Raw genomic sequence first — 25,062 nt, 5'->3', positions numbered from 1 at the left:
GGCCATTTACTTCAGAAAACAGCACTTCGATGCGGTTATCAGGCTGGGCAATGATCACTCCATAATATCCTTGTACTCGGATGACGTTCTCCTATACCTGAGGGACCCACAGCTCAATGCACAAGTCACGCTAGACATCCTAGACAATTATGCCCGATGCTCCGGGATCGAATTCAGCAGGCCAAAATCCTGTGCGTTCCCACTAGCAAGACTCAGGAGCTTGGACAATTCTTATTTACCAGACGTCGGGGTAAAATGGCAACCGGACCCCCGAGCTCACACACGAACATAACACGGAAAAAGCAATAAAAGGCCTCCGCAGATCCATGAAATTTTGGTCGAAGCTTCCGCTTGCAATGATGGGCAGAGCAGCAATTGTCAAAATGATAATCCTCCCTCGACTCTTATACTACTTCGTGAATGTTTGCCACTACATCAGACCTCCTTTCTTCAAAAAATTGGAATCTTTAATCAAGGACTTCATATGGGGGTCATCCAGACATAAACTCTCCTTAGCCACACTCAAGCTCCTGTACAAAGAAGGAGGGACACAACTACCAGACCTCCAAAGATACTATCTAGCTGCACAACTCAGTCATGTGACTAAATGGCTCTCCGATGATCCGTCTGCCGAATCTGGACTGCTGTGGCAATCATCCTCCAAGCAATTCCCCAAGGAGATACTTTGGAACCCGATGAAACCACCATCTGACGTCCCCATGATAGTAACCCTAGGCAGGCAGATATGGGCTAGAACGTGCTTCCTCCGACAACTAAAACACCCCTCGATCCTAACAATCCCATCCTGGCCGATGCCTGCAAAACACAGACGGATCTCGCGACAGCCAGAAACTGGGAAAGAGCCGGAATTTACACATGGGGCGACATGTTTGAAGAGGGCACATTCAGAGAACTAGAATCACTACAAGCAAACGAAGGAATCACGAGTGGCCAATTTCTGTGGTACCATCGCCTTAAGATAACTGCCAAAAAACAATGGACAATGTGGCCAGAGGAACCCGCACCAGATCGCCTCCTCCAAGAAATGTACGACCTAGATACAACAAACTGATCGACAGACCCAACCCGAAAAGCACATCACTGAGACAAAAATGGGAAACCGAGTTGGAAATTACACTATCAGATAACGAATGGGAGCGAATATTACTATACCCCAAAGAGGTGTCAAGAAACACCAGATTCAAACAGATCCAGCTGAACGTCTTATATAGAACGTACATGACCCCATTGAGAGTGGCTACCTTTAACAAACAGGTATCTCCAGAATGCCCCATGTCCGGAAACGACAAAGCTGACATGATCCACGTGTTCTGGACTTGCATCAAAACGGCAAAATTCTGGTCCATGGTGAAAAACACCTGCACGAACGCTGGGCTAACTAGATATGAGTGGAACCCAAAAAAATGCTTATTAGGGGCACATCCCAGACTGAGCAAGTACAAACACCTATTCAAACTAATGCACTTAGCTTGCATAATCGCAAAGAGATCCGTAGCAATGGCTTGGAAGTCACCAGGGGGTCAGAGGCATGAACGATGGCTTAAAGACCTAGAAAGATGGACGGAAGCTGAGACCAGTGCCTGGCAGGAAGGAATCAACGCAGGCGGCAACAATGCTAATGACACCCTAGAATCATGGAAAGCTCTGCAGCGCGACATACAGTACGCCGCGGACCATAAACCCCCCTGAAAATGCACCCCTAACAGCAATTTGACTAAGAACCACCCGAGAGATGGAAACCCCTTGAAACCAACCCCTTCTGGCGTCTGATTCGCTGGACACCTGCCCCCTCCTCACTCACATTGGCAAGAACATCATACTGCAACATGAAGACTGCATTGGTTATCTGTTTGTTTGTTTGTTACGTTAATATCTGTTAATTATTAAAGCATATGTATTTGCACAAATGCTAATAAAATAATTTACAACAAAAAAATGGGGAGTTGTGCCTGGCTTGTGGCTTAGGATCATCCCTTGCTTTAACCTCAGCACCAACACCACCTTCCTTGAGAGGAGGATGCCCTCGCATAGACTTGATGGCCCGAGAAATGCTTGTAAACATTATTCCGATTCTGGTTTCATACTTAAAAGCAGTACCATTAAAATATCCTCAGGAAGATTAGGTTAATGTTTTACAACTAAAACACCCATCCTTGCGACACCACACCTAAGTGCTTACAGGCATTGCTTTCACACACTAGAAGCACTCAAGGCTGGGACATCATCAGCCGGCAGTGCCAAAACCAACAGTATTTCATTTCTCATGAACAGTGGACGTACATGAGCCATGGGGCAGACAAAACGGCAGCTATAAGTGGGAGATGGCACAGTTATGACAGCTACGTTTCGGGAGTGGCTAATGAAAGGGCCTGACTGATTGGCACGCACACACAGAGCTTTAGGCCATGCAAGCATGTTGTTAGTCTCTGTCCAAGGAACAGGTATGTTATCCTATTGGGCATTTGTTTAGCGCCTTTTACTATCGGTAACACTTAGGCATGATTCACCACCTGAGAACCAGAATAAAGATCACATGAGTGCTAGACATTTGATAAAGTCGGTTTAAGAAAAATGAAACGATCCGTTAGAGGTGGCCATCTGCACTATGAGGGTGGGCCAAGTGGAATGGTACAGGTCTCGAATAGTGCCAATGTAACCGATTAAATGCATCATACTGACTCTTCTGTTTAAAGCTCATTTTTGTAAAACTCTAAAAACCCCAGAGTTTTCTGTGCTGCGGGGGCACATTTGTGAGATGCACATAATGTGCCAGATGTCTTGCTTATTACTGCACAGCTGTTGCTTATTGGGTTACATGGTGATGGATTTGGGTTTCTACAGCAGAAGGTTCAGACTGTGAGAGTCCTTGGGGCAAGTACATAAGCATATTCCGATCGAGATTCTCTCAAATACTTAGAGCCAGACTTGAAATATATCCTGCCATGTTTAAGCAAATCCCACAATTCTTTTATCCAACCACTTTACACTTCACACAGTGTACCTTTGACTGGGCCACACCTGGCCTGATATTTGTAAGTCTCTAAATTACTATTATGGCGTGTTGACCTGTGATCAAATATAAAAGGGCCATTCCAGATCAAAAGCCACAATGATTTACTGGGTGGTTGAAGCACATCTCATGCCCATCACAAACCCACAAATACATGCCATTAACCCACTTTTTTGTTGAAATTGTCCCACATTGTCCTACTGAAGGCAAATTTAGAATGTAGGTACTTCTCCCAGTCTCAGGTTATGTTTCACATCAAAGGATCGACATGCATGCAAGCTGTCACAACCATTCCTTTTCCCCCTCTAGACAACAGACTCCTTTATTTCTGATTGCTCTTGCACTCTGTGATCCTCTTTTTGTCCCCACTTCTTTTCTTCCGCAGACTTATGTTTAGCTATCTTGGGCATGAGCACAATACGCCACCATTGAGACAAGCCAGGACCACAGAGACCACTCTGGTGGTGGTTTGGCACAGTATAAAAGCCTTGTATCATGTTGCACCTGGGCATGTGAGGTTGTATATGGACTTAAGCCACTGAACCAGAGCATAACAGGTTCTGGGTGGCCAAATATGTCATCTATGCAGTGCAATACAGTCTGACAAACAAGCTTTGTGATTGCTTCTCTTTACTTACAGAAATTTATCACCAAGCATGAAACTCCTGCCAGCTCAGGATTAGGCATTTGAGCTCAAAACATAGTCAGCGACTATGAAATGGCAATGAAACTTCAGTAGAGATGCAAGTCACTATGTTTCAACCATTCATTTACTCAATTAACTACTGCTTGGCAAACTAAACTAGCCAAGAAATGACTTCATTCGTGTGGGAGCATCTCAAGAGGCATTCTGTGTCATCCCACCCCAATCCCCCAAGACAAGTGACATTATCCTACCTGAGCACAGACATCTTTTCCAGGCCTTCTGGGCTAATGCGGTCCCTCGACAGCAAGTTGCTGAGCTGCACTTCTTGGTTGTCAGCCACACGCAGCAGTTGCCGAAGCTCCTGCTGCTGGAGGGTCCTAACCTGTTGCTCCATCTCCTCGGGGCTGAGATGACTTCCAGCAAAGGACACAGGAAGGTAATTTTCCGAAGGGGCAGGATACCCTGGATAGTAGGATCCAGGGTACACACCACTATGAGGGTCCACAGAATATGGCATGGGGTAGCCACCATAGGGGTACTGAGTGCCTGGTATGCCAGGCCTGGGGAAGTAGTAGGGATTGTCAGAGTTCTGAAACTTATAATAGGAGGCTTGGTTAGACTGGACATAGGTGGAGAGTGTGTCCCCCTGTGAAGCTGGAGGAGCCTCATCATCCGTATCCAAAAAGTGAAGCTGGGAGGTTTGCTTCTTCAATGCAGGTTTCTGCTCTGGGTTGTTTGGGTCCCAGAGGCGGCGATTGCCTGTGGCGCGTCTTCTTCCTCGGACCACCTTATTGCTACCGGTCACACCAAATAAAAGCTTCATCTCAGAGGTGCTGGTCTCGGGAGAGCATGTGGCAGATAAGTTGGTGTTAGCAGGAAGAACAATGATGCCTCTGCCCTTACCTCTGGGGTCTGCAGCATGCTCTTTCCCTTCTGCCTTTCTTCCACCAGGATCTGTCCGCTGGAGAACCTTTTGCTCCTTCTTCCGCCCCTTTTCCTCCCGTGCTCCTCGGCTTGCAGAAACATGCGAGTTGGATGTCCTGCTATGCAGGGAGCCTTGATGACTGCCTCTATTCTCTTTGCCGCTACTTTTCTTCTCATTGTCTGCTCTCCATCCCAGGCCCCAGTCAGAGTGCTGCCTCTCCTTCCCAGGAGACTCTGCAATATGCACTCTGTCATCATCCAACGAATCAGTGGATGAGGTTGACAATTGTTTTTTTGGACGGAGTCTTTCCCGGCTTACTTTAGCCCGGTCCTGCCGTCTTTTGTTGCCGTCAGCCACTACACCTCCGTCCCCGCTACTGTTGCTGCTACCAGCAGAGCTGGTGCTGCAGAAGCGGTGCCGGGTCCGCCGCTTGTCAGAGTGCGAGTAGCGCTTTGTGGGGCCACACTCTTTCTCATCCAATGAGGGTTTCACAGGCACCAGGTCATCATTTAACTTTCCACCTTTCTTTGACTTTTCATCCAATGGTGGCTGACCACTCTCACTCAATGGGGTGGGTGCGTTTGTAAACTCCACAATACATCTTGCCTCTGTCACAGAATCCTGTGTGATTCTCAGTTTGTCTGTGTACTTTGTTAGTTCCTCATCATCAATATCCATAGTGGGTTCACTTCCATGTGTACGCCTGTTGGGCTGGTAGATCTGGCGGTCAGGCTTCTTGGCTCTTTTGCCAAATGTATGGCATGGGTCACCCAAGGCAGATCCATCATCATTGCCTGGTGACCCATACAATCCCTCAGTTTCCCCACTTTCATATGAAATGTTGTTAGTCTGGGGCTGCTCACTCTCTGCATTCTGGGCAAAGACCTCCTCATTCCTGCGTTCCTCTGAATGGTTACCCTCGCTCCTGGAGGCTTCCAGTTTGCTTGCGTTTTGCTTGTTCCTCAAGCGGGAAAGTCCAGGTTTGTAGATTTCCATATCTGGCCTTCTATTGTCCTTCCTCTGCCTGGGCTGCTTCATCTCCATTGTATTATCTAAAAGACAAGTCAAGGAGAAAAAATAAACAGGTTATAAAAATTGATGTAAAGGCTTTGTAATATTACAGACACTGTCCAGCGACACCAACCAAAAGCATATGTATAAAACATGGATCAAGAGATGGCGATTGATAAGACACAAAGTTGAACATTTTTATTGGGTGTTCCTCAATATGTAGGAGATGTAATCTCATAAGCCTGGCATGGTTTTGTGACTAAGACCTGGATACCAAGTCTATCTGCTTAATAACAAAACAGCAATTCTATGCAAATTACTAGAAACTTAGCTTCCTTACACGTACCTGTAAAACCTTTAGACGACATACATAGTAGGTCATGTCTAAGCATATGTAGAAACTCCAAGTGAAGTCCAACATAACATCACCAATGACATCTTCAACTGCACCGATTAGGGCCAAGTTGAATCATTATCTAGACTACCTAATGAAAATTAGTCATGGGGAAAAAAATCAGGCTGATGGAAAGGAGACCGGAGTTCTACATTACCCATGAGCAGGTACATTATTGGCAATGGCAAGAAAAACTTCACTTACTCAAATAATAGGTTGTCTCAGCCAATAGATTGTTTCTTCATGCCAGTTTAGCCACCAATTCTTTGAGGCCGTTTAAGGGATTTTATTGGAAATAAGTGGGCCATAGGGCCGTCCTTCTCTCCCTCTGAGGGTTTCCTCCTGACCCCAGGTGTCCGTAATCCCTTATTGGTACTACTGACCAGTAACCTCTGAAGTCTAATTTCTGGCTTCCAGTATTGACAACTTTGTAAACGCAGGCTATTAAAACCCCTGCTGAGGGACATCCTAGCTTTCCCTACTCTAACCAGTAGTTAGTGTAAAGGGAAAGTTTGGATAGGGCACAGGAAATGGAGCACAGGAGGAAACATGCAGAGTACGGAAGAGTAAAGGGAGATTGAGGGTAGAAGGAACAGATGAACATGATGCTATGTCATGTTGATTAATTATATTTAAGGCTCCAGATTTCATGGCATCTATTTTTTCAACATTTCCGTCAGTGTTTATCCATATTTAATAATTTTATTCGTATTTATCCACAATAATATTTGCTCTGTAAAATAATACCATTTGCAACTAGTGATTTTTTGCATGCATTCAAATAAACAATGTTGCACTTTGATTCCTGTAATGGGAAGCTCATAAATAAGCGATTTCCATCTGTATTCATGTGAACAATCAGTAAAAATGGAAAACTGGGAGTCCTAATTTTACTCTACAGCCTCCAACATGGAGTGAGATGCAGAGTATAGGTTTCACTAGTGTAGAATGCAAAAGTGAGGAGACTACACATTTAGAGAGTGCGAAGGGGAGAGTTTATGAAAAAATAAGCACAGTGATGGGTGCAGTACAGTAACATGTTCCTTAACTGTAGAAATTCGATTGTATTTGTCCCGGCAGGATAGCTCAGCGGCAACGTGCTCGCCTTGGATACAAGATGACACGAAGCAACACCGGTTCGATTCCCAGGTCCGTGCTTAGAAATCTCTTGGTAGTAAGTGCGTTATAAATACGCAACTAAGATATATTCCTGTAAAAGCGCCTCGATGCACCCGGGCTGTGCAAGCACTTTCAAAATGCAAATAAATAAATAAGATGGCCTTTTTATCCAAAATCCTTTCCGAGTAGGGAAAAAAACTGATTAGTTTTAATCATTCAACCAAGGAGCCGATGATTAACCAGTTTGGCTGACTGGTCAGAAGGGGATGATGGGTAACATGGGCAACACCTGGAGTGAAGCTTTAGAAAGAAGAGTAGCCCAATTTGAACCAGCAAACAAGTGTTGAAACGCTCTCGAAGTCGCATCCACATTGTAATGTAAGACAATCCCAAGATTAGGATGGTCTAAAAAGAAAGAAATCACGTTCTGCTCTATAGGTCATGAAGAGTAGAAGATAAAAATACATGCACTTGGTAAGCTCTGCAAATAATCTTGCTTCGCTGTACAATGAAGGATTCAATCAATGTATAGCAGCAGGCAAATTTACACTATTACATTTTTGACAATTTAGCCAGTTTCCATCAAATGTACCATTCAGATCAACCACAGATATTTTACCAAATCCAAGGGCACTGGGACTCGGGTTATACTGAACCATGCTTCATGAAAAGGGTTTCTCCCAGTTTGTGTGAGTTTGGAAATGAAAGCGCTTTCATTTTTTGCAATACTTGGTTGTCAGGTATCAAACATTCAATAAAAAGATTCTGCAGATGACAAACTTAACAAGGAGGTGCATTAAAGGTAAACTGCTCTAAGAAGTTACTAACAGCCTTCGGACGGACAATAGAGAAGAAAGGATGGGCTAGGAAAGCACATCTAGGCATCAATGATCCTAAAGGTTATAAAAACTCAAAATATTCTGTTGTAGGAATAAGAATTATTAATACCACCCACAAGAGCAGGTCAAGACTTCTTTTACTTTTCAGAGTCCTTAAGGCTTTAGCAGTCCATCCCTATCTGGGTATGAGTTTGTCAAAGTCAGATTGGAGGGAAAGCAGGTAAGGCAAATCTGTAGAAAAGGCACAGTTCCAAAGGATTCTGCAGAGTTATGGTCAAAAAGAGTTCAGAGACCGAACCTTCGGTAGTGTAAACATTTGTTTATACTACCGAAGCTCTTATTCCCTAATGAGAACATTGAGGAAACATAACGTTTTTGTTGTTGAATTGAATGCTCCGATCACCCGATTCCTTAAAGACCCTGGCAGGGCACAAATGAACATTACAAATATGTGCAAGCCATATGGGGGGAGCTACATGTCCCGGATTTTGAACTATACTACCCAACGGCTAGGTTAATTTCCTTCTGTGGGACAGGCAGCACCTCTTGTCCACACATGAAGATTGAAAAGGCGGCAGAGCCGATGCATCTCGGGATGGCCATGATTAGCAGGAACTATACAGATAAGGACCCTTGTTCCTTTGACCCCTAGCCACCACGTTGGGAGCATGGGGACAGATACTGAGGCAGCTGGGTATAGCATATCTGTACGGGCATATTAAACTCACAGCCAAGCCTTGAGCCTTGAGGGGTCTCATGTCAGCATTGTCACAAGCTGGACTTACGAATGGAGAGTTCATGACATTGTTGGAACTTTGGGGAAGGCAGGGGGTGAGGGGGCCTGGAGCTGCCACGGTCATTAAATATTTGCAGGTCAGGTAGATGCTTGGGGCCAAATGGACTGGCTTCCCTAGCGAACCAGAGGGACATGCATGTGTAGATTTTATGTATTCACGTTTACCCTTCTTATATACAAAAATACAGTCTTATGTTCTGTTTGGTGTCATTTTGGGTTCTTCCCATAAACATGAGAATTCATCATCACAAAATTGTATTAAACAGTCATCAAATTCATAAAATAATCATAAAAATGATCATCATACGTAAAACACATACATCATATTAAAAAACACACAAGTAGAAGCACCATACGTGAGTACATAACAATACATTTTCAAGGATCTCAAATGTGTAAAACAAATCACACTCTGATTCCTATGCCTCACTATTTTCAGCCTATTTCATGTCAAATATATTTTTAAAAAAAACCAACGTTTACCCTGTCAGCACTTTGTAGCTACTTTCTATAACAACTTTCAAGATCCCGTGCTAAATGGGCCAAGGCTCTCGACACGAAGCTTGACGATGTCATGTGACAAAGAGCATGCTCACTCATTAAAGAAGTGTCGTTCAATTCTAAATTCCGGCTGATATATGTCAAAATATTGCACAACCTGCACTACACACCCATGATCTTGCACACATTCTATGGTAACGTTGAGGGGTGCTGTGCCAGGTGCAAATCCCCAGATGCAGATCACTCATTTGTTTTGGGCCTGCACCTAACTTGCCATATACTGGTCGTCAGTTAGGTGTCTGCAATGGTGGGGGTAACTGTACCGGTTGATCCTCAGCGGTGTCCTTTAGGCTGCTATGACAAGACGAAGGATTGAGCGCAGATTCATAAATATTTCTTTGCACCTGGCTCAAAATGAAAAAGTACTAGACCTCCAAATTTACAACACTGGTTGCGTTACCTAACGTGGGCAAACAATAACGAAGATATTCATATTTAGCTCGAAAAGTAAATCTCCCCAAGGACATATAGGTCTACCATCGAGCTATTTGTTGACGTGTAATAGCGTGTAGGTTGAGGTGTCCAGTGTGGGGTTATTAGTTGTGCCCCAGTGACGAGTCTTTTCACTGCTGTAGTCAGATGTAACATCATTGCCCTCTTTGTAGGTGCCTTCCTTATGTATACAGTGTCAGATTGTAATGGTGTAATGACGCAGTGTACTTTGGCATACCAAGAGTTTAAACAAAAGGTTAAAAAGAAATAAATGTTATGGTAAAGTCATTGTTGGAACAGGCAATACTTGGTGCCAACCACAAGCCCATATAATATTCATCTATCCTTCCCATAAAGAAACCTGGGCGCAAGGTCCTCAAGGTGTGCAAGGTTGAAGAGCAGTAGTTTTGCCCACTTTTCCCATGGTAACAAATTCAGTGACTATATGGTCTAGTATGCTGCCAACAGATACTTTTTTCACAATTGTCGAAATATGTTTAGCCTTCTTTTCAGTCAAGATACACCCATACTGACAATCTCTTTGTCTTTCTCCATACTAGGAGTCAACCTAAGTGGAACCGTTTACCTCAGAGGTACACAAAGTCCAAACACTCTTTTCACAGGCACTGATGAAAGATCTACATTATATCAAGTTTCAGGGGTGTGGGGTTGACATTAGTACAGTATGTAGACAACCCGCTTGTCTCATAACCCTCATATGAAGCGTACACACAAGACAAATTAATACTAATAAACACTCTAGCAAGAAAGGGGCAAAAAGGTTCCAAGCCAAAGCTGCAGTTGTGCAAGGAGAAAGTACATCAATTAGTATCAGAAACTGAAGGCTTCTGTTGATTGCCATCATAAACCTCACTAATGTCCAGAATAACCAGGTTACTCACCGTAGTGACCACCTTACTCCTAGTCCATAGTCCCCTTTCCTCCATACTTATGGGACATCTCACCGTCCTGTGGGACGGGACCGGAGCACTTTGTAAAAAGCATCCACATTTTTCCAAATATTTGTCCTTCCTCTCTTTCTTGCGCGGGGCCCGGCACGTGGCCGTAACCCCGCCCACCCTGGCTCCACCCCGTGCATCGCCCATCAGTCCTTTTCTATCGCCAGGTCAGAGACCTATTAGCAATAACAGAGGAACTTTATTAGAGGGGACAGCAGGCGGGCGTATGGAGGAAAGGGGACTATGGACTAGGAGTAAGGTGGTCACTACGGTGAGTAACCTGGTTATACTCCTACGTCCCGTCCCCTTTCCTCCATACTTATGGGAGATCCCCAAGCACTCCTAACAAGAACTACGGGTGGATGGAAATACCCCTTACTGAAACAGATTCTTCAGCACAGCCTGACCAAACTGAGCATCAGCTCTTGAGCTCATGTCGAGACAATAATGCTAACAAAAAGCAGATGGGGAGGCCCAAGTATCTGCCCTTGCGATGGACTCCCAGGGGACATATTTCTGAAAAGCAACCGCGGCTGCCTTGCCCCGGACCAGGTGTGCATGAATACCCTTAAGAGGTTTCAGCCCTTGGACAGTGAAAGACTCCTTGATGCAGGCGGCGATCCACCGAGAAATAGTCGCCTTAGACGCCTGCTTACCCTGAGGGTTTAACGAAGGTCACAAAAAGTTGAGAAGAACTCCTAAGCTCGGAAGTCCTGTCCAGGTAGAACTTAAGAGCTCTTCTGACATCAAGACAGTGCAGAACCCTTTCAGCCTCTGAGGCAGGGTTCAGAAAAAAGACCGGTAGGGAGATCGACCGATTCAAATGGAATTCAGTTACCACCTTCGGTAGAAAGGGTTTGTCCGCAGGACTCCCTTGTCCTTGTGAAAGACCAAGAAAGGATGCTCCACTGACAAGGCCTGAAGCTCACTCACTCTCCTCGCTGACGGAACGTCGACCGGAAAGGACACTTTCCAGGATAAGTACTTGAGGTCTACAGTGGCCATTGGTTCAAAAGGTTTATGGCACAGCGCCGTCAGGACTACATTAAGGTCCCACGGCGGATGCAGACTACGAACCGGAGGGTAGATGCGTGTCAAGCCTGCAAAATGCCTCTTAAGCACTGGGTTACTCAGAGAATAAGAACATTGGTCTGTAGAAAGATAAGCGGAAACCGCTGAAAGGTAAGTTTTGCATGACAGAACGTGAATACCCGACTCTGCTAGGGAGGACATGAAGGACAGTACTGTGTCAATCGTAGCCACCCTTTGATCCAATTGCATCTCCAAACACCAATGACAGAACCTGAGCCATTTACTCCTGTATTGGGATCTGGTCGAGGGTTTCCAGGCTGCCTGGATAATACGCATGTTATCCGTAGACAAGTTAAGATGCTCTAAAGACTTGAACTCAGGCACCATGCCGCCAAGCTGAGTGATTGTGGGGAGGGGTGCCATATCTGCTGTTCCCCCTGATGAAGAAGATCGGGAGTTACTGGTAACCTGATCGGCGGATACACAGACAGGTGTTGAAGTTCTGAGAACCAAAACCTGGCCGGCCACCACGGGGCTATGAGTAGAAGCAAACAGTTCACAGAGTTCTTCAGCTTCCAAATTGCCCGATGGACTAGAGGGAGAGGCGGGAAGGCGTAAGCTCTCATGTTGTGCCATGGAATCTCAAGAGCATCCCCCAGAGAGGAGGCTCCCAGCCCCCCTCAGGAGGCATACTGAGGAAGCTTCTTGTTTACCACCATAGCGAAAAGGTCCACCTCCGGTGTGCCCCAACGCGAGAAAATCCATGAGAGGACCTCTGCCTTCAACTCCCACTCGTAGCTGACCACTGTCCGCCGGCTGAGGGCATCCGCTGTGCCATTCAGCTGCCCCGGGATGTGTACTGCAAGCAGCCAGACACCATGAAGCACAGCCCACTCCCACATCTGGATAGGCAGGTCCACGAGGGGGGGAGACTTCGTTCCCCCTTGCTTGTTGATGTAATACATTGACACCACATTGTCCGTGCGTATGCGGACCACCTTGTTGGCAATGAGCGGTCTGAACGCCTTGAGCGCCAGAAAGATCGCCAGAAGCTCCAAATGATTTATGTGCAGGAGCTTGTCCTGAGGCGACCAGAGGTCCGAGACCTGAAGAAGATCTAACGTTGCACCCCACCCCAGAAGGGAGGAGTCCGTTGTGATCATCACCGTGGGGGCTGGGTCCTGAAACCCCTCACCCACCAGCAGGTTGCTGAGAGATGGCCACCAATCCAGGTCCACTCTCATGGAATCCGGAATCATTATCCGCTTGGAATCCGGGTCCACAGCTTGACGCCTGAACTCCGAAGAGTCATCTTGAGGCGAACAAGAGGAAGAGCCAGCAGACTCGAGGCCATGAGGCCCAGAAGCCTCTGGAACCACCAGGCTGACATGCTCTCCGACTGCGCAAACATCTGACACGTGGCTAACAGATCCGCCATTCTGTCCCCGGTCAGGTACACTCTGCAGTCGATCGTGTTCCAGCGAAAACCCAGGAAAATCAGGTCCTACGAGACCGTCATGGAAGATTTCCGCCAGTTCACCGACAGCTCAAGATGGAACAGAAGCTGAAGGAGAGACTGGAGATTGCCCGCTGCTGCCAGCGGACAAGGGCTGCGTAAGAGCCAGTCGTCCAAATATGGATACACATGGATACCCTGGAGACGAAGATAGGCCGCAATCATCGACATCATCTTCGTGAAGACACGCAGCGCCGAGCTGAGGCCAAAAGGAAGCACTCGAAACTGGAAGTGCTACTCTCCCAAAGAGAAGCGGAGATATCTCCTGTGTGGGTTCCAAATCACGATATGCATGTACGCGTCCTGAAGATCCACAACGCTGAGCCAATCGCCCATCTGCAAGGAGGAGCGTATCTGGTTGGGCATGATCATCTTGAATTCCTCTTGTGGTAGGAAAAGATTGAACTGGGAAAGGTCTAGGATGGTGCGCAGGCCAGCCTGGTTGGGTTTGGGCACCGTAAACGGCTGGGAGTAGAAGCCCTCCCCTCGCTCCCCAAGGGGAACAGGTTCCACAGCTCCGAGGTCCAGAAGTTTCTGAACTTCGGCTTTGAGGGAGGGCGAGCTTGACAGCTGAAAAGGAGGGTTGAGGGGTGGGGTAGGGGGTAGAGGTAAGCGGAAGCCCGCCCGAGCGACGACAAGACCCATCTGTCTTCTGTGATGGTCTGCCACGCCTCCCAATGAGAAGCAAGTCCTCCCACCGGGGTCTCGTGCAAGCGTGGAAAACCCTCATTTAGTAGGTTTATCGGTGGCAGTGCCACCTGAACCTGAGGAGGAGGCTGAAGAGCGGGGGAAACACCACGTCCATTGTTGCCTACGGCGGTTATTCCCCACAGGGGTATCCATTCTGCAAGATTTGCGGTCGAGGAAGCCCCTAAAGCCAGAGGACGGTCGACTTACGGTCTCTGGGTTTTGAAAGGAGCCTTAACCAGGACAGACAATGACTTAGCTGTCTGAGTGCTATCCTTCGTATTGGTGAGCTCTACATCTGATGTAGAATGAAAGAGCTCCTTACCATCGAACGGAAGGTCCAACACCTTGTCCTGCACTTCTTTTGAAAATTAAGTGGCATGCAGCCACGCCTGCCGTGAGGTATCAACCCCCAGCATAAGGCCCCGAGCCGAGGTGTCTATGTGATGAGCCGCAGCCTCCAGGAGATCCTGGGCCAAGACCCTGGCGTCAGATAGGCCACCTTTGAAGTCTTCCAGCTTCTCGACCGGGATAAACTCCTCAAACTCTGACAGACCTTTCCACATCCGCATGTTAGCTCCCGCTAAAATCAATTCAGCGTTGGCCTGCCTGAGCTGCAAGGCCGAGTTGGCGAAGATTTTCCTCCCGAGGGAGTCTAGGAGCTTGTCCTCCTTTCCCAGAACCTGAGTAGCCGTCGTGGAAGACGATGCTGTAGGCCTGGACTGCAAAGTGGCCGCAGCCACCACTGTGGAGGAGGGAGGCGGACAAGACGACAGGGCCACCTCTTCTGAAGAATGCAGCCTGTATCTCGCGTCAATTTTCTTATTGACAAAAAGTCCACAGTGTGGCTTTTCCCAGACTCTGCAGACCTCGGCCAGAACGTCCTTCTCCAAGAACAGGCCGGTACGCTCCAAGGGAGACAGGGTGAACGCCCCAGAGAGCACGCCGTCCTGCGGAGCGGGTGCCTCGGGCACCGGGACATCTAAGAAACTCATCATGTCCAGTACCCGGTCATGAAAAGCTCTAATAGAGCGGGGAAGGTCCTCGTCGTCCTGATCACCTTGGGCGTCATCTGACAGGTCAGGATCTTGCTGAACCGTGTCAGGCGCTACCTTGTCCACCGGGGACAATGGAGGCAAAGGCAGAAGAGTCGGGGAAGGCACCGTAGGCAAGGGAGGTGCCAGCGGAACCACCGGAGGAACGGGTGGAGCCGGAGGTGCAGGTGGACGTATCTCCCTGAAAAGCCCTTTAAAATATTCCCTCATGGGGTCGGTACGCATAAGCGTTTGAAATTTACCGAAAAAGGCATCCTCCAGGGACTGTTTCGGAACCTGAGGAGGCCTCTCATGAGGTGGACAAATCCAGGGACGTAACGGGGAAGGGTGCCATATAGGCTCCTCCACCGACGTATCCACATAAATCAAAGGCGCCAACCCCGCAAGCAACGAAACATTGTGCGGAAGAGGCATCTGGAGGGGAACTGCGGCACGTGAGGAAGTGAGGCAGGGGTCCCCGTCGATTGATCAGGGGTCTTAACTTTAGCCTTAACATAAGGAACCTCGGCAGAGCCGGTACTGTGAGGTATTGTGAGGCCTGGAATGTTTTTGTGACATACCAACCGCCAACTCAGCCTTCGAAGGAAGGACCTCGGCACTGCCGGTAAAAGAAGAACTTTGCTTCTTTGCCCCCTCAACAGGTCTGGTATCACCGCAGGAGCGGGAACGGTGAGAAACAGCTTTCACTGACAAGGCCTTGTCAGGCCTCTCAGAACTGTTGGTAGCTTTAGCCTCTGAACGAGGGACCTCGGACCCAGGACCGGTAACAGCCTCATCTACGCGGGCCTCGAACATCCATTCGGGAACGACAAGCCCACCCAAGGCCACGGGGCGCACCCTGGTCTTATTTTTGAGGGAAGCCGACAGAGAGGCCTCAGAGCGAGCTCCGGTACCCCACGACTCAGTAGAACTGGGTCTACAAACAGCCCCCACAGGAGGGGCCTCGGAGCGTACTCCAGTATCCACAGGCCCCTTACGGAGACCCTCGGAGAAAACTCTGGTAGAATTATTAGGCCCAATGGGCACCTCAGGGCAAACCCCGGTGACACAGTGATCAACGCCCCTCCCGGCCCGAGAGGAACCCGGAAAGGTATCCCCCAGCCGGGGTGCTCTGAAAAGTAAAGAACTTACCGGGCGTTTTTTCTTCTCGTCGATGAACGCCTGAAAATGTGAAGGAGGAGTTTGTTGGAACACCTCCTCCCACCGCTCCAACCGACGTTGAAGTGCCCGGACCGAAAGGGAGTCGCAGTAAAAACAGGAGTCCCAGCGGTGATCCGGACACTCTAAGCAAAGAGGATGGGGATCCGCCCTCGCAAAACGACGGTGACACGATGAACAATCTGGAAAGTCTAGTTTGAACGACATAGACAGACTAGTAAACGATCGCTAGCGAGAGCCAGAGAGGAAAAAGGGAAGAAAATTTTCCGAGGATGCAAGTGTGTCCAGTCCCGAATGAGCAGAGAAAAGGACTGATGGGCGTGCCGGGACCCGCGCAAGAAAGAGAGGAAGGACACATTTTTGGAAAAATGTGGATGCTTTTTACAAAGTGCTCCGGTCCCGTCCCACAGGGCGAAGAGATGTCCCATAAGTATGGAGGAAAGGGGACGGGACGTAGGAGTAAGACCAAGTAAGGATAGAACAACCACAATCAATGTTGAGAGTAAAAACCTCCTCCATCAATCCAGCAACTGATCAGAAGGGAATACTGGATCAAACCAGTCCCAGTAATCAGGGAGAGAGAAATGCAGGTGCAAGCAAGTTCAGTCCCAATATGGATAAAAACCTTTTTTTTTTAAAACTGTTTTCACAGGGATAAAAGGGGCAGAGTGGACGGGGGACCTCTCCCAGCATGGGGTGGATGGCCCACAGCCAGGATTCACTGAGCGATTCCTGTCCCAGAGGTGGGGTCTGGAAGTTGGGAGGGCCTCAGTCTGTCTCTTCTCTAGGTGCTTACATGTTTGAAATGAGTACCATTGTCGATCACCCTATTCCTGCACTACCCAATTCTGGCTAGTTTCTTTGCAATTGTCCCCTGGACCTCAAGTATCAGTAGCGTTCACAGCGGAAAAGCCAGCAAACAACAGGCCAAGAGAGTTACAGCAAAGAGCAGAACGGACAGAAACCAAACTGTGTAGTAGCCTGACCAAGCCAACATGTTATGCAACCCTCACAAATACAAACCCAGCACTAGTGAGCAAGCCGAGTGCTCAAAGAAATATTTGCATGCTCACCCAGAGAAACAATGTAATCACCTGCAATGGGGCAATGAGCTGTTCCCGCCTCAGACCAGCATCTAAAACTGGCCAAAACAGCCCTCACATGAACTGGGACATGGATGCAACAGGCCGACATTGCCTGAAACTGGCATACCCAGGTATGAGGAAGAGGCTTGCTTAAAGACCCTTTTTTAAAAAAATGTTTTCTTGCCTATAACATCCCATGGGGGTAAAAAACAGGCGTAGTTGGACCATGAACCAGATGTGGGAGTGAGCTAATGGAGGGGGTTGGGAAGAAGATAAAAAGGAGCACAGAAAACCGGAAAGTGCCGGGAGATCAAGGGAGGAGAGGGACCGATAGTGTAGAAGCGCGTGGAGATTTGCTAAGGAAGTGTGCCAGGTGAGGTATTGCTTGGTGAGAGAAAGTGGTACTGTGGTTTGAATGTGCGTGTAAGGTGGGCGAGTAATAGAGGGGAGATTATGGAGTGAATGGGGAGATGACTGGGGAAGTGAAATGAGAGTGAAGGTGGGGGTGGGGATTAGTAGTGTGGAAGAGGCAATTGTTAGGGTGCAGAAAGGATCTTAGTAATAGAGTGGAGAGAGGAGAACATTAGACATGTAAAAAAAGGGATGAGTAATAGAGAGCAAGATCAGAGGGTGGAGGTAGATGGAGAGTGGGACATTGGAGGGAAAGAAGAGTAAGTGTGAGGGAGAGAGGGGATACAGTGGGTGGAGTGGGCCAAGTTGAAGAGCAACAGACAGTGAGAGGAATATCAGGTCAGAGAAAGAAGGGCAAAGAGGGGCTGAAAGGCACCAATTGTTACATTATAATGCATTGGGGAACTTGGATTGAGGAGAGATTGTGTCTGTCTAGTGACAATCCTGGAGAAAGGGAGGGAGAGGAGGGGGAGGGAGAGGGCGAAGGGGGAGAGAGGGAGAGATAGGGCAAAGGGGGAGAGAGGGAGAGATAGGGCAAACGGGGGCAGGGAGAGGGAGAGCAAAGGGGGAGAGGGAGAGAGAGGGCAAAGGGGGAGAGGGAGAGAGAGGGCAAAGAGGGGGAGAGGGAGAGAGAGGGCAAAGAGGGGGAGAGAGAGGGTGAGAGGGCAAAGGAGAGAGAGAAGGAGACAGGGCAAAAGGGGAAGAGAGGGAGAGAGAGGGCAAAGGGGGAGAAAGGGGGAGAAAGGGAGAGAGAGGGCAAAGGGGGGGAGAGGGAGCAAAGGGAGAGGGAGCAGAAGGGGGAGAGAGCAAAGGAGGGGAGAGGGGGAGTGGGAAAAGGAGAGAGAGAGGGGGGAGTAGGAGAGAGGGGCAGAGTGGGAGAGGTTAGCGAGAAAGGGTGAGAGGGGAGAGAGGGTAAAGGTGGAGGGAGAGGGTAAATGGGGAGACAGAGGGAGAGGGAAAGGGGAGAGAAAAAAGGGTGAGAGAAAAAAGGGGGGAGGGAGAAAAAAGGGGGAGGGAGAAAAAAGGGGGGGAGAGGAAAGGGGGAAGAGAGAAGAAAGGGGGAAGAGAGAAGAAAGGGGGAAGAGAGAAAAAAAAAGTTTTTTTCTCAGAGGTCCTTTCCTCTTGGGATGGGGGCTGAAGTCTGAGCCGTAGCAGTATTGAAGTGATTCAGAGAGACGCGCCCGGGAGTCCTGGGTTAAGGTTTGCCCAGCTTGTTGGCGCTTTGGTTTACCACCCTGTTTCGGCCTGTGATCAGTTGCAAAGCTGCCGCGGGTCTATTCTAAGTGGGAGGCTTAGCTGATTCTTAATGGTGTCCCTGCTGGTCGCAAGCTGTACACCGCTCATGGCGAAGTTTGGCAACAAAGCGTTTTGGTGTTTGGGGCTTTGGAGCTGGGGAACCGGGACCGAAGCTCCATTACCGGCGGTAAGGTACACCAAGGCTCTGCCCACCTCGGACACTGATGTAAGTAAGCCTTGCAAAGCATTTCTCCATTGAGCATTTGGCGACTGCGAGGATCTTGCAGACTCCGGCCGATACAACGCTTGTGACTGCCGAGTGTATTGTGTAATTGTGCAAGCCACAGGAAGGAGCATGGATTGAAATAGTGTGTTTGTAGTGTAAGGAAGGCATGGTATCAACAGTAAGACAGACAAAGTGACCACACTTCAATGGTGTTAATTGAACTTCAAAAAGAGTTTAAAACGAATATCTAATCATAAATCTACTGATGGGAGCAAACTATGAGCATCATATATAATAACACACTCCTGGTGGTGTCTTGGCAAAATAAAAGTGCCTATACTAATAAACATGTTGCCAATCTATACCTCTAAATACAAATAAGTGTGGGAAGACATGCATTACTCACTGTAATAGCATTTCTGATCATTGCATCTGCTTAGATTCACATGCTGTGCATATAGTCTGACATCTAGTGGAAATCGCGGAGTATTGCATCTTTCTTTCGAAGATCGAAAGGGGACGTTGACATGGGCGTGACTAACACTATCCCTAACGTGACGTGTAGTGTACCCAAAATCCCTCACACATCGAGGTCCCTCTGGTTGTGTTTTTTCTGCCTTGAGGGAGCCTTATAGTCAGAGTGAGCATGGACAGAAGAGAGTAGGTGTAAGAGGTCTATGTTCCTTCTACTCCACGAGGGGAGGAAGGGTGGGCGCATGTGAATCTAAGCAGATACAATCATCAGAAATGCTATTACAGTTAGTAATGCATGCCTTCTGATGCTTGTAAATCTGCTTAGAATCACATGCTTTGCATAGACTAGCAAGCAGTACCCAGAGATGGTGGTGGGATCTGAAAAGGAACAGTAGCAAAGAGATGTCTTGGCACCGCTTGTCACAACTGAGAATCAGACCTACAGTGGGTTTCTAGGCAGTAGTGTTGTATAAAGGTGTGTACAGAACTCCAGGTTGCTGCTTTGCAAATGGAATCAAGAGGAACATTTGCAGTGAATGCTATGGAAGCTCCTACGCCCAGAGTAGAGTGTGCTCTAGGCGTGAAAGGTAAATCTCTCTTAGAAAGAGAAAAACACAGTGTGATGTGCAGTTTACAATCTACTTGGAAATAGCTGATTTAGAGATAGTGTCCCCTTCTCTACCAGCAGCCACTGAAACGAAGAACTTGTTTGTTTTTCTTAGTGGCTTTTTTTCCAGATAATCGATAACCGCTCCCCTTACATGCACTGTGTGGATGTTTCTTTCCGCCACGTTCTGGAAAAAGATGGGTAGTTACATGGATTGGTTTACATGGAACTTTGAGATAAATTTAGGTGCAAAGCGAGGGTGTGTATGCAAAACTACCTTATCTTTGTGAATCGGGACAAATGGGTCCTGAACTGAAAGGGCCTGCAGTTCACCAACTCTCCTTATAGAGGTGATCGCCACCAGGAAGGCGGTCTTGTAGGTGAGTGCGTTAAGGCTAGCCTTGTACAATGGTTCAAAGGGAGGCCTCATTAGTCTGGTAAGAACAACATTCAGGTTCCACCCGGGAGCTGGGTTGGAAATAGGGGGATGAAGTCTCTTTACCCCCTCCATAAAGGCCTTAATTACAGGAATTTTCCACCATGAGACCATGCTCTGGGACGTGGTGTACGCCGAAAGCGCGGCTAAGTGGCTTTAAGAGAATTGAAAACCAATCCTGAAATTAACAGGCGAGTTAGGTAGAGGATATCTTTAGGAAAGCATTCAATAGGAATGATGTCCTTGCCATTACATCAGATGACAAAGCGCTTCCATTTGCTGGATTAGCAATGCCTCGTGTTAGGTTTCCGTGCTTCTCTGAGTTGAGGGAGCTGGAGGTGCCCGAACTCTATGACCTTAGGAACCAAGCTGCTAAGATGAGAGTTTTAGGGCATGGATGTAGTGTTTCTCCCTGGTCTTGAGACAGCATGTTGTACGGGCACAGCAGCTTCCTGGGAGGGGAGACGGACATTGCCATGAGATGGGAGAACCAAGACTGCGGGCCTGCATAAGGGACACGAGAATCATCCTGACTGGCTCTTGGTGCATCTTGTGCACTATTCTGTTGAGCAGGGGAAGTGGGGGGAAAAGCGTAGACAACTTTCCCAGACCATATTATCCAAAGACCATTCCCCTTGAAGCGGTTCTGAGGCTTCCTGGAGGTGTAATCTGGGCAATGGGCATTCTCCAGAGTGGCGAACAAGTCGATCTCTGGGAAGCCGCCTTCTGCGAAGATGCGGAGTACAATGTTCTCCTGTAGCTAGCACTCGTGCTCTACGAGTAGGGGGAAGCTCTGCTGAGTACATCCGTCAGAAGATTCAGTTCCCCTGGAACATGTTGTGATAGAAGGTACATTTTGTGTTTGAGAGCCAACTTCCATATGTTCTGGGACATTTTGGACAGCCCTGGAGAGTGAGTGCCCACTTGTTTGTTTAAGTAATACAAGGCCGTAGTACTGACCGTGAGGACTAGAACAGTTTTACCCTGGAGGTGTGACTGGAAGGCCTTCAGGGCCTTGAACACTGGTAGCAGTTCCAACAGGTTGATGTGATTGGATGCTACCGCTGGGGACCACACATCGTGCACCGTCTGTTGAAGGAGGTGAGCCCCTGCCTCGTCAGATGAGTCTGTGATGAGCGTGGTTTCTACTGCGTGGGTAGTGAAGATTTTCCCCTACAGAAGGTTTTCCCTTGACAACCACTGCAGAGACTGAACGAGGGCTGCCGAGACAACCACTAGAACGTCCCCACTGGCTGCTGGCCTGACACCATTGGCTCGAGAGCCCGTCTTGCAGTGGGCGCATGTGCAGATGAGCGTGAGGAACTAGGTGGACGCAGGAAGCAATCATTCCAAACAGTCGCATGGTTTTGCATACGGTTACCTGGTGACTGGCTACATAGTGAGGGGTCTGGAACAGCATGGTTTGAACCCTTTCGGAGGGAAAGACGAGGCTGTCTTTGGTCCGAATTAGAGCCCCCAGAAACTGTTTGACTTGATTGGGGTCTAGTTGGATTTTTTCTCCTTGATTGAAAAACCAAGGTTGAAGAGAGGAGCTACCGTCTTCTGGGTATTTGTTTAGCATGTTCCTTATGACTCCCCTGTTATGAGCCAGTTGCTGAGCTAAGGAAAGACTGCGACAGACTGCCTGCGCCGGTGAGCCGCTACGATCGACAGTACCTTTGTGAATACCCGTGGCGCTGAGGCAGTGCCAAAGGGGAGAACCTTGAACTGATGGTGGTGTCCTCTATCATGAACCCGAGGTACTTTCTGTGCGCTGGCAACATTGAAATATGAAAGTATGCATCTTTTATGTCCAGTGTGGCCATGTTATCCCCCCTGCTGCGGAAGTGCGATTACTGGTGTTCTGGTGACAGACGTCTGCTTAACAGTGGGTGGTATCGAGGTGGCAGGTGAAACTTGATGCAGTAGCTGTGGGCACCAGTCTTTAACACCCACTGGTCTGATGTGATCCCCTCCCAGGCGTGGATGAATGATAAGCGACCCCCAACCGGGGAAGCATTGGAGGGGACCCAAACCAGCGAGTCGCTTTGAGGTGGAGGCTGGGGAGCCTCTAGGAGCAGAGTTCCTGTCTCTACCCTTGCCTCTGCGAGGGCCTCTTTGTTGATATTGGTTGTTACCAGAAGAGCCTTGGCCGGAGGACCAGGGGGTACTCCCTGAGCCGTATTGTCCATGGGGAGAGCGGGAAAAAGATTGGCCAAGAAAGGACCGGCATGAGTTAGAGTCTCCACGCTGGTGGAAGGGCTTAGCCATGATCTGGCTGAGTGACTTTAGGGTTTCATTTCTTTTTTCGCAGTCTCCAGGGCGTCATCCACAGTCTTTCCAAAAAGGTTGGAGTTCTCAACTGGTTTGTTGATAAGAGCCCTGAGTTTCGGGTTTAAAGCCGGAGTTCTTTAACCAGGCGTGTCTTTTAGGAAAGATCCACTGGGCTAGAGTGCGTCCAGCAGGCTCAGCAGAGTCCAGCGTGTTCTTCAATATGTTATGGGTAAACGGTCTGCCCTCAGCCACGACCGCCAGCAGGTGTGATCGGGTGGGCTCTGGGACATATTGAAGGCCATCCTGGACTAAGCCCCAATGGACATCGCTGTAACTTGACAAGAGAGGTTTTTTTTGCGATCCTAGTAGAGTAGGCCGCAGAGGCGGTGACCCGTTCGTTTACCCAGAGAACAAAGCTTTTTACAGTCTTTGTCCGGAGGGGCTTCCGCTAAGGACAGTGCAACCCCCACCCTTTTCCGAGTAAGTAACCACTAGGGAGTCCAGTGTAGCATGACCCTTTATATAGAGTGGGTCAGGAGGTGATGGGTGGAATAATTGTTCAACCCGGGGGGGGGGGGGGGGGTGTTGACCTCCCATGTCAGAGACTGGGACAGTAAGGAAAGGGCCAGGCGCCTCTTTCAGTAAGGGGATGGCTTGACTAGTAGGAGGCGTCTCCTTTAGGATATCCTCAAAGTCTGAATCTGGAGCTGCCTCGTGTTGCAATCTGGAAATCATAGGCTGCTCTTTTTAAAATAGCATTGAACAACATCTGGTCGTCAACAGGTGACAAATCCCTCTGTGGAGGCGAAGAAGGGGGATCTAGACAGATGATGTCTGGGTCAGGGGTATGTGTAGGTGAAAGCTAAGGTCCCTGATCCCCCGCTTGACCTTGATCTCAGTCTGGGTCCTGATCAGCTGCGTCTTGTGCAAAGGGATTAATGTTCTCATGGTATCCTCCTGTGTTGGGTGGGTCCTCTGGGACATCCAAGATATCCTCCTGGTATCCTTGTGCAGAGATGGGGAATGTCTGCAGTTTGTAAGGAATGAGGTAGGAGTCCTCTTCCCTTGGTGTTTTGGGTGTAATGTACCTGTCAGAAAAGTCGGTTACATGTTTTTTCACTGAATTTATACACCTAAAGTATGTTTCAACGTAATTCTTTCACCTAAAACGTATTCACTGAATGTAGATTCACATAACTAAAAGTGTTTATGTACCGAAAATCTTATAGTGAAAGCCTGTATACCAAATTCATTTTCTCTATTTTATTTATTAGGGGTATCCCCCCCCAAAACCCTGTTTCCTGTCCTTAAAAACACCTCAAACATTCCCAAACAAATGTAACCCTTTACCACAGCCCAAAATACATTAACCATTTTTAATGTTACATTATTGTATTTCCTGTTGAAAACAGTACATTATATATAAAAATTCAACACCCCAAACATTCCCAAACAAATTTAACCGTTTACCCCACTCAAAAAGTACATTATGCCTTGAAAATGTTTAATATGTTCAAAACAGTACATTTTCGATATATAAAAATTCAATATATAGTGTATTAGATGAAAAAGTGATTCAATAAAACATTTTTCGGTGAAAAAGCTCTTGATGTAAAATAATTCGTTAAATAGACTGTATACCAGAAAAGTCAATAAACTGGGCCATTTTGTCCATGTATTGTTCAAACCCCTTCCTAGTCCATAGGGAAGAGACAGAAGGGTCTGGAGGTGGAAAAGGTTGCCCAGAAGGGGGAGATGTTCCCCATAAGGCCTTAGAGAGAGGCTGTATGGTTTGGAATACTCCTCTCGATGAGAGGAGGTGCCCTTGTGCTCTGTGTCTGCCGAGATGATAGCCGCAAAGCTTTAGCGGATTTTCAGCAGTTGAATCCAAGGTCTCGAAGCGCCCGACGGTGCTGTTGGGGTCGGTGACTCCACCGAGGACTTAGGTGCTTGTGCGCCTTTGGACGGTGTGTCGACAAAGGTATGTTTTTAGGATGACTGGATGCCCAGTCACATGCCGCAAAGGCGGTTGCGTGGAGGGTGCCGAACCGCAAGTCTTGGAAGGCGCCATCGAAAATGTTGGCGGCTCTGTTGGCATTGTGCGCTTCTTCAATGACTCCGAAGAGGCCTTAGGGGTTGTGTGTTTTTTAGT

General features: G+C 48.0%; 1 protein-coding gene across 2 annotated transcripts in view; it reads right to left on the bottom strand.

Annotated features, from left to right (window-relative positions):
- The window catches only part of SMG6 (SMG6 nonsense mediated mRNA decay factor), a 1,575,243-nt gene that overhangs the window by 1,448,310 nt on the left and 101,871 nt on the right, over positions 1-25,062 (bottom strand). For both annotated transcript variants that reach the window (XM_069615353.1, XM_069615354.1), the window contains one exon: positions 3,929-5,654. In XM_069615353.1, the coding sequence (XP_069471454.1) occupies positions 3,929-5,646 (1,718 nt within the window). In that variant the 5' untranslated portion in view covers positions 5,647-5,654. The remainder of the gene's footprint in view (positions 1-3,928; positions 5,655-25,062) is intronic.

The sequence above is a fragment of the Ambystoma mexicanum genome, chromosome 9 (genome assembly GCF_040938575.1).
Source record: "Ambystoma mexicanum isolate Mex_15411 chromosome 9, UKY_AmexF1_1, whole genome shotgun sequence".
Classification (NCBI taxonomy): domain Eukaryota; kingdom Metazoa; phylum Chordata; class Amphibia; order Caudata; family Ambystomatidae; genus Ambystoma; species Ambystoma mexicanum.
This window is presented reverse-complemented; position numbering and strand designations above follow the sequence as displayed.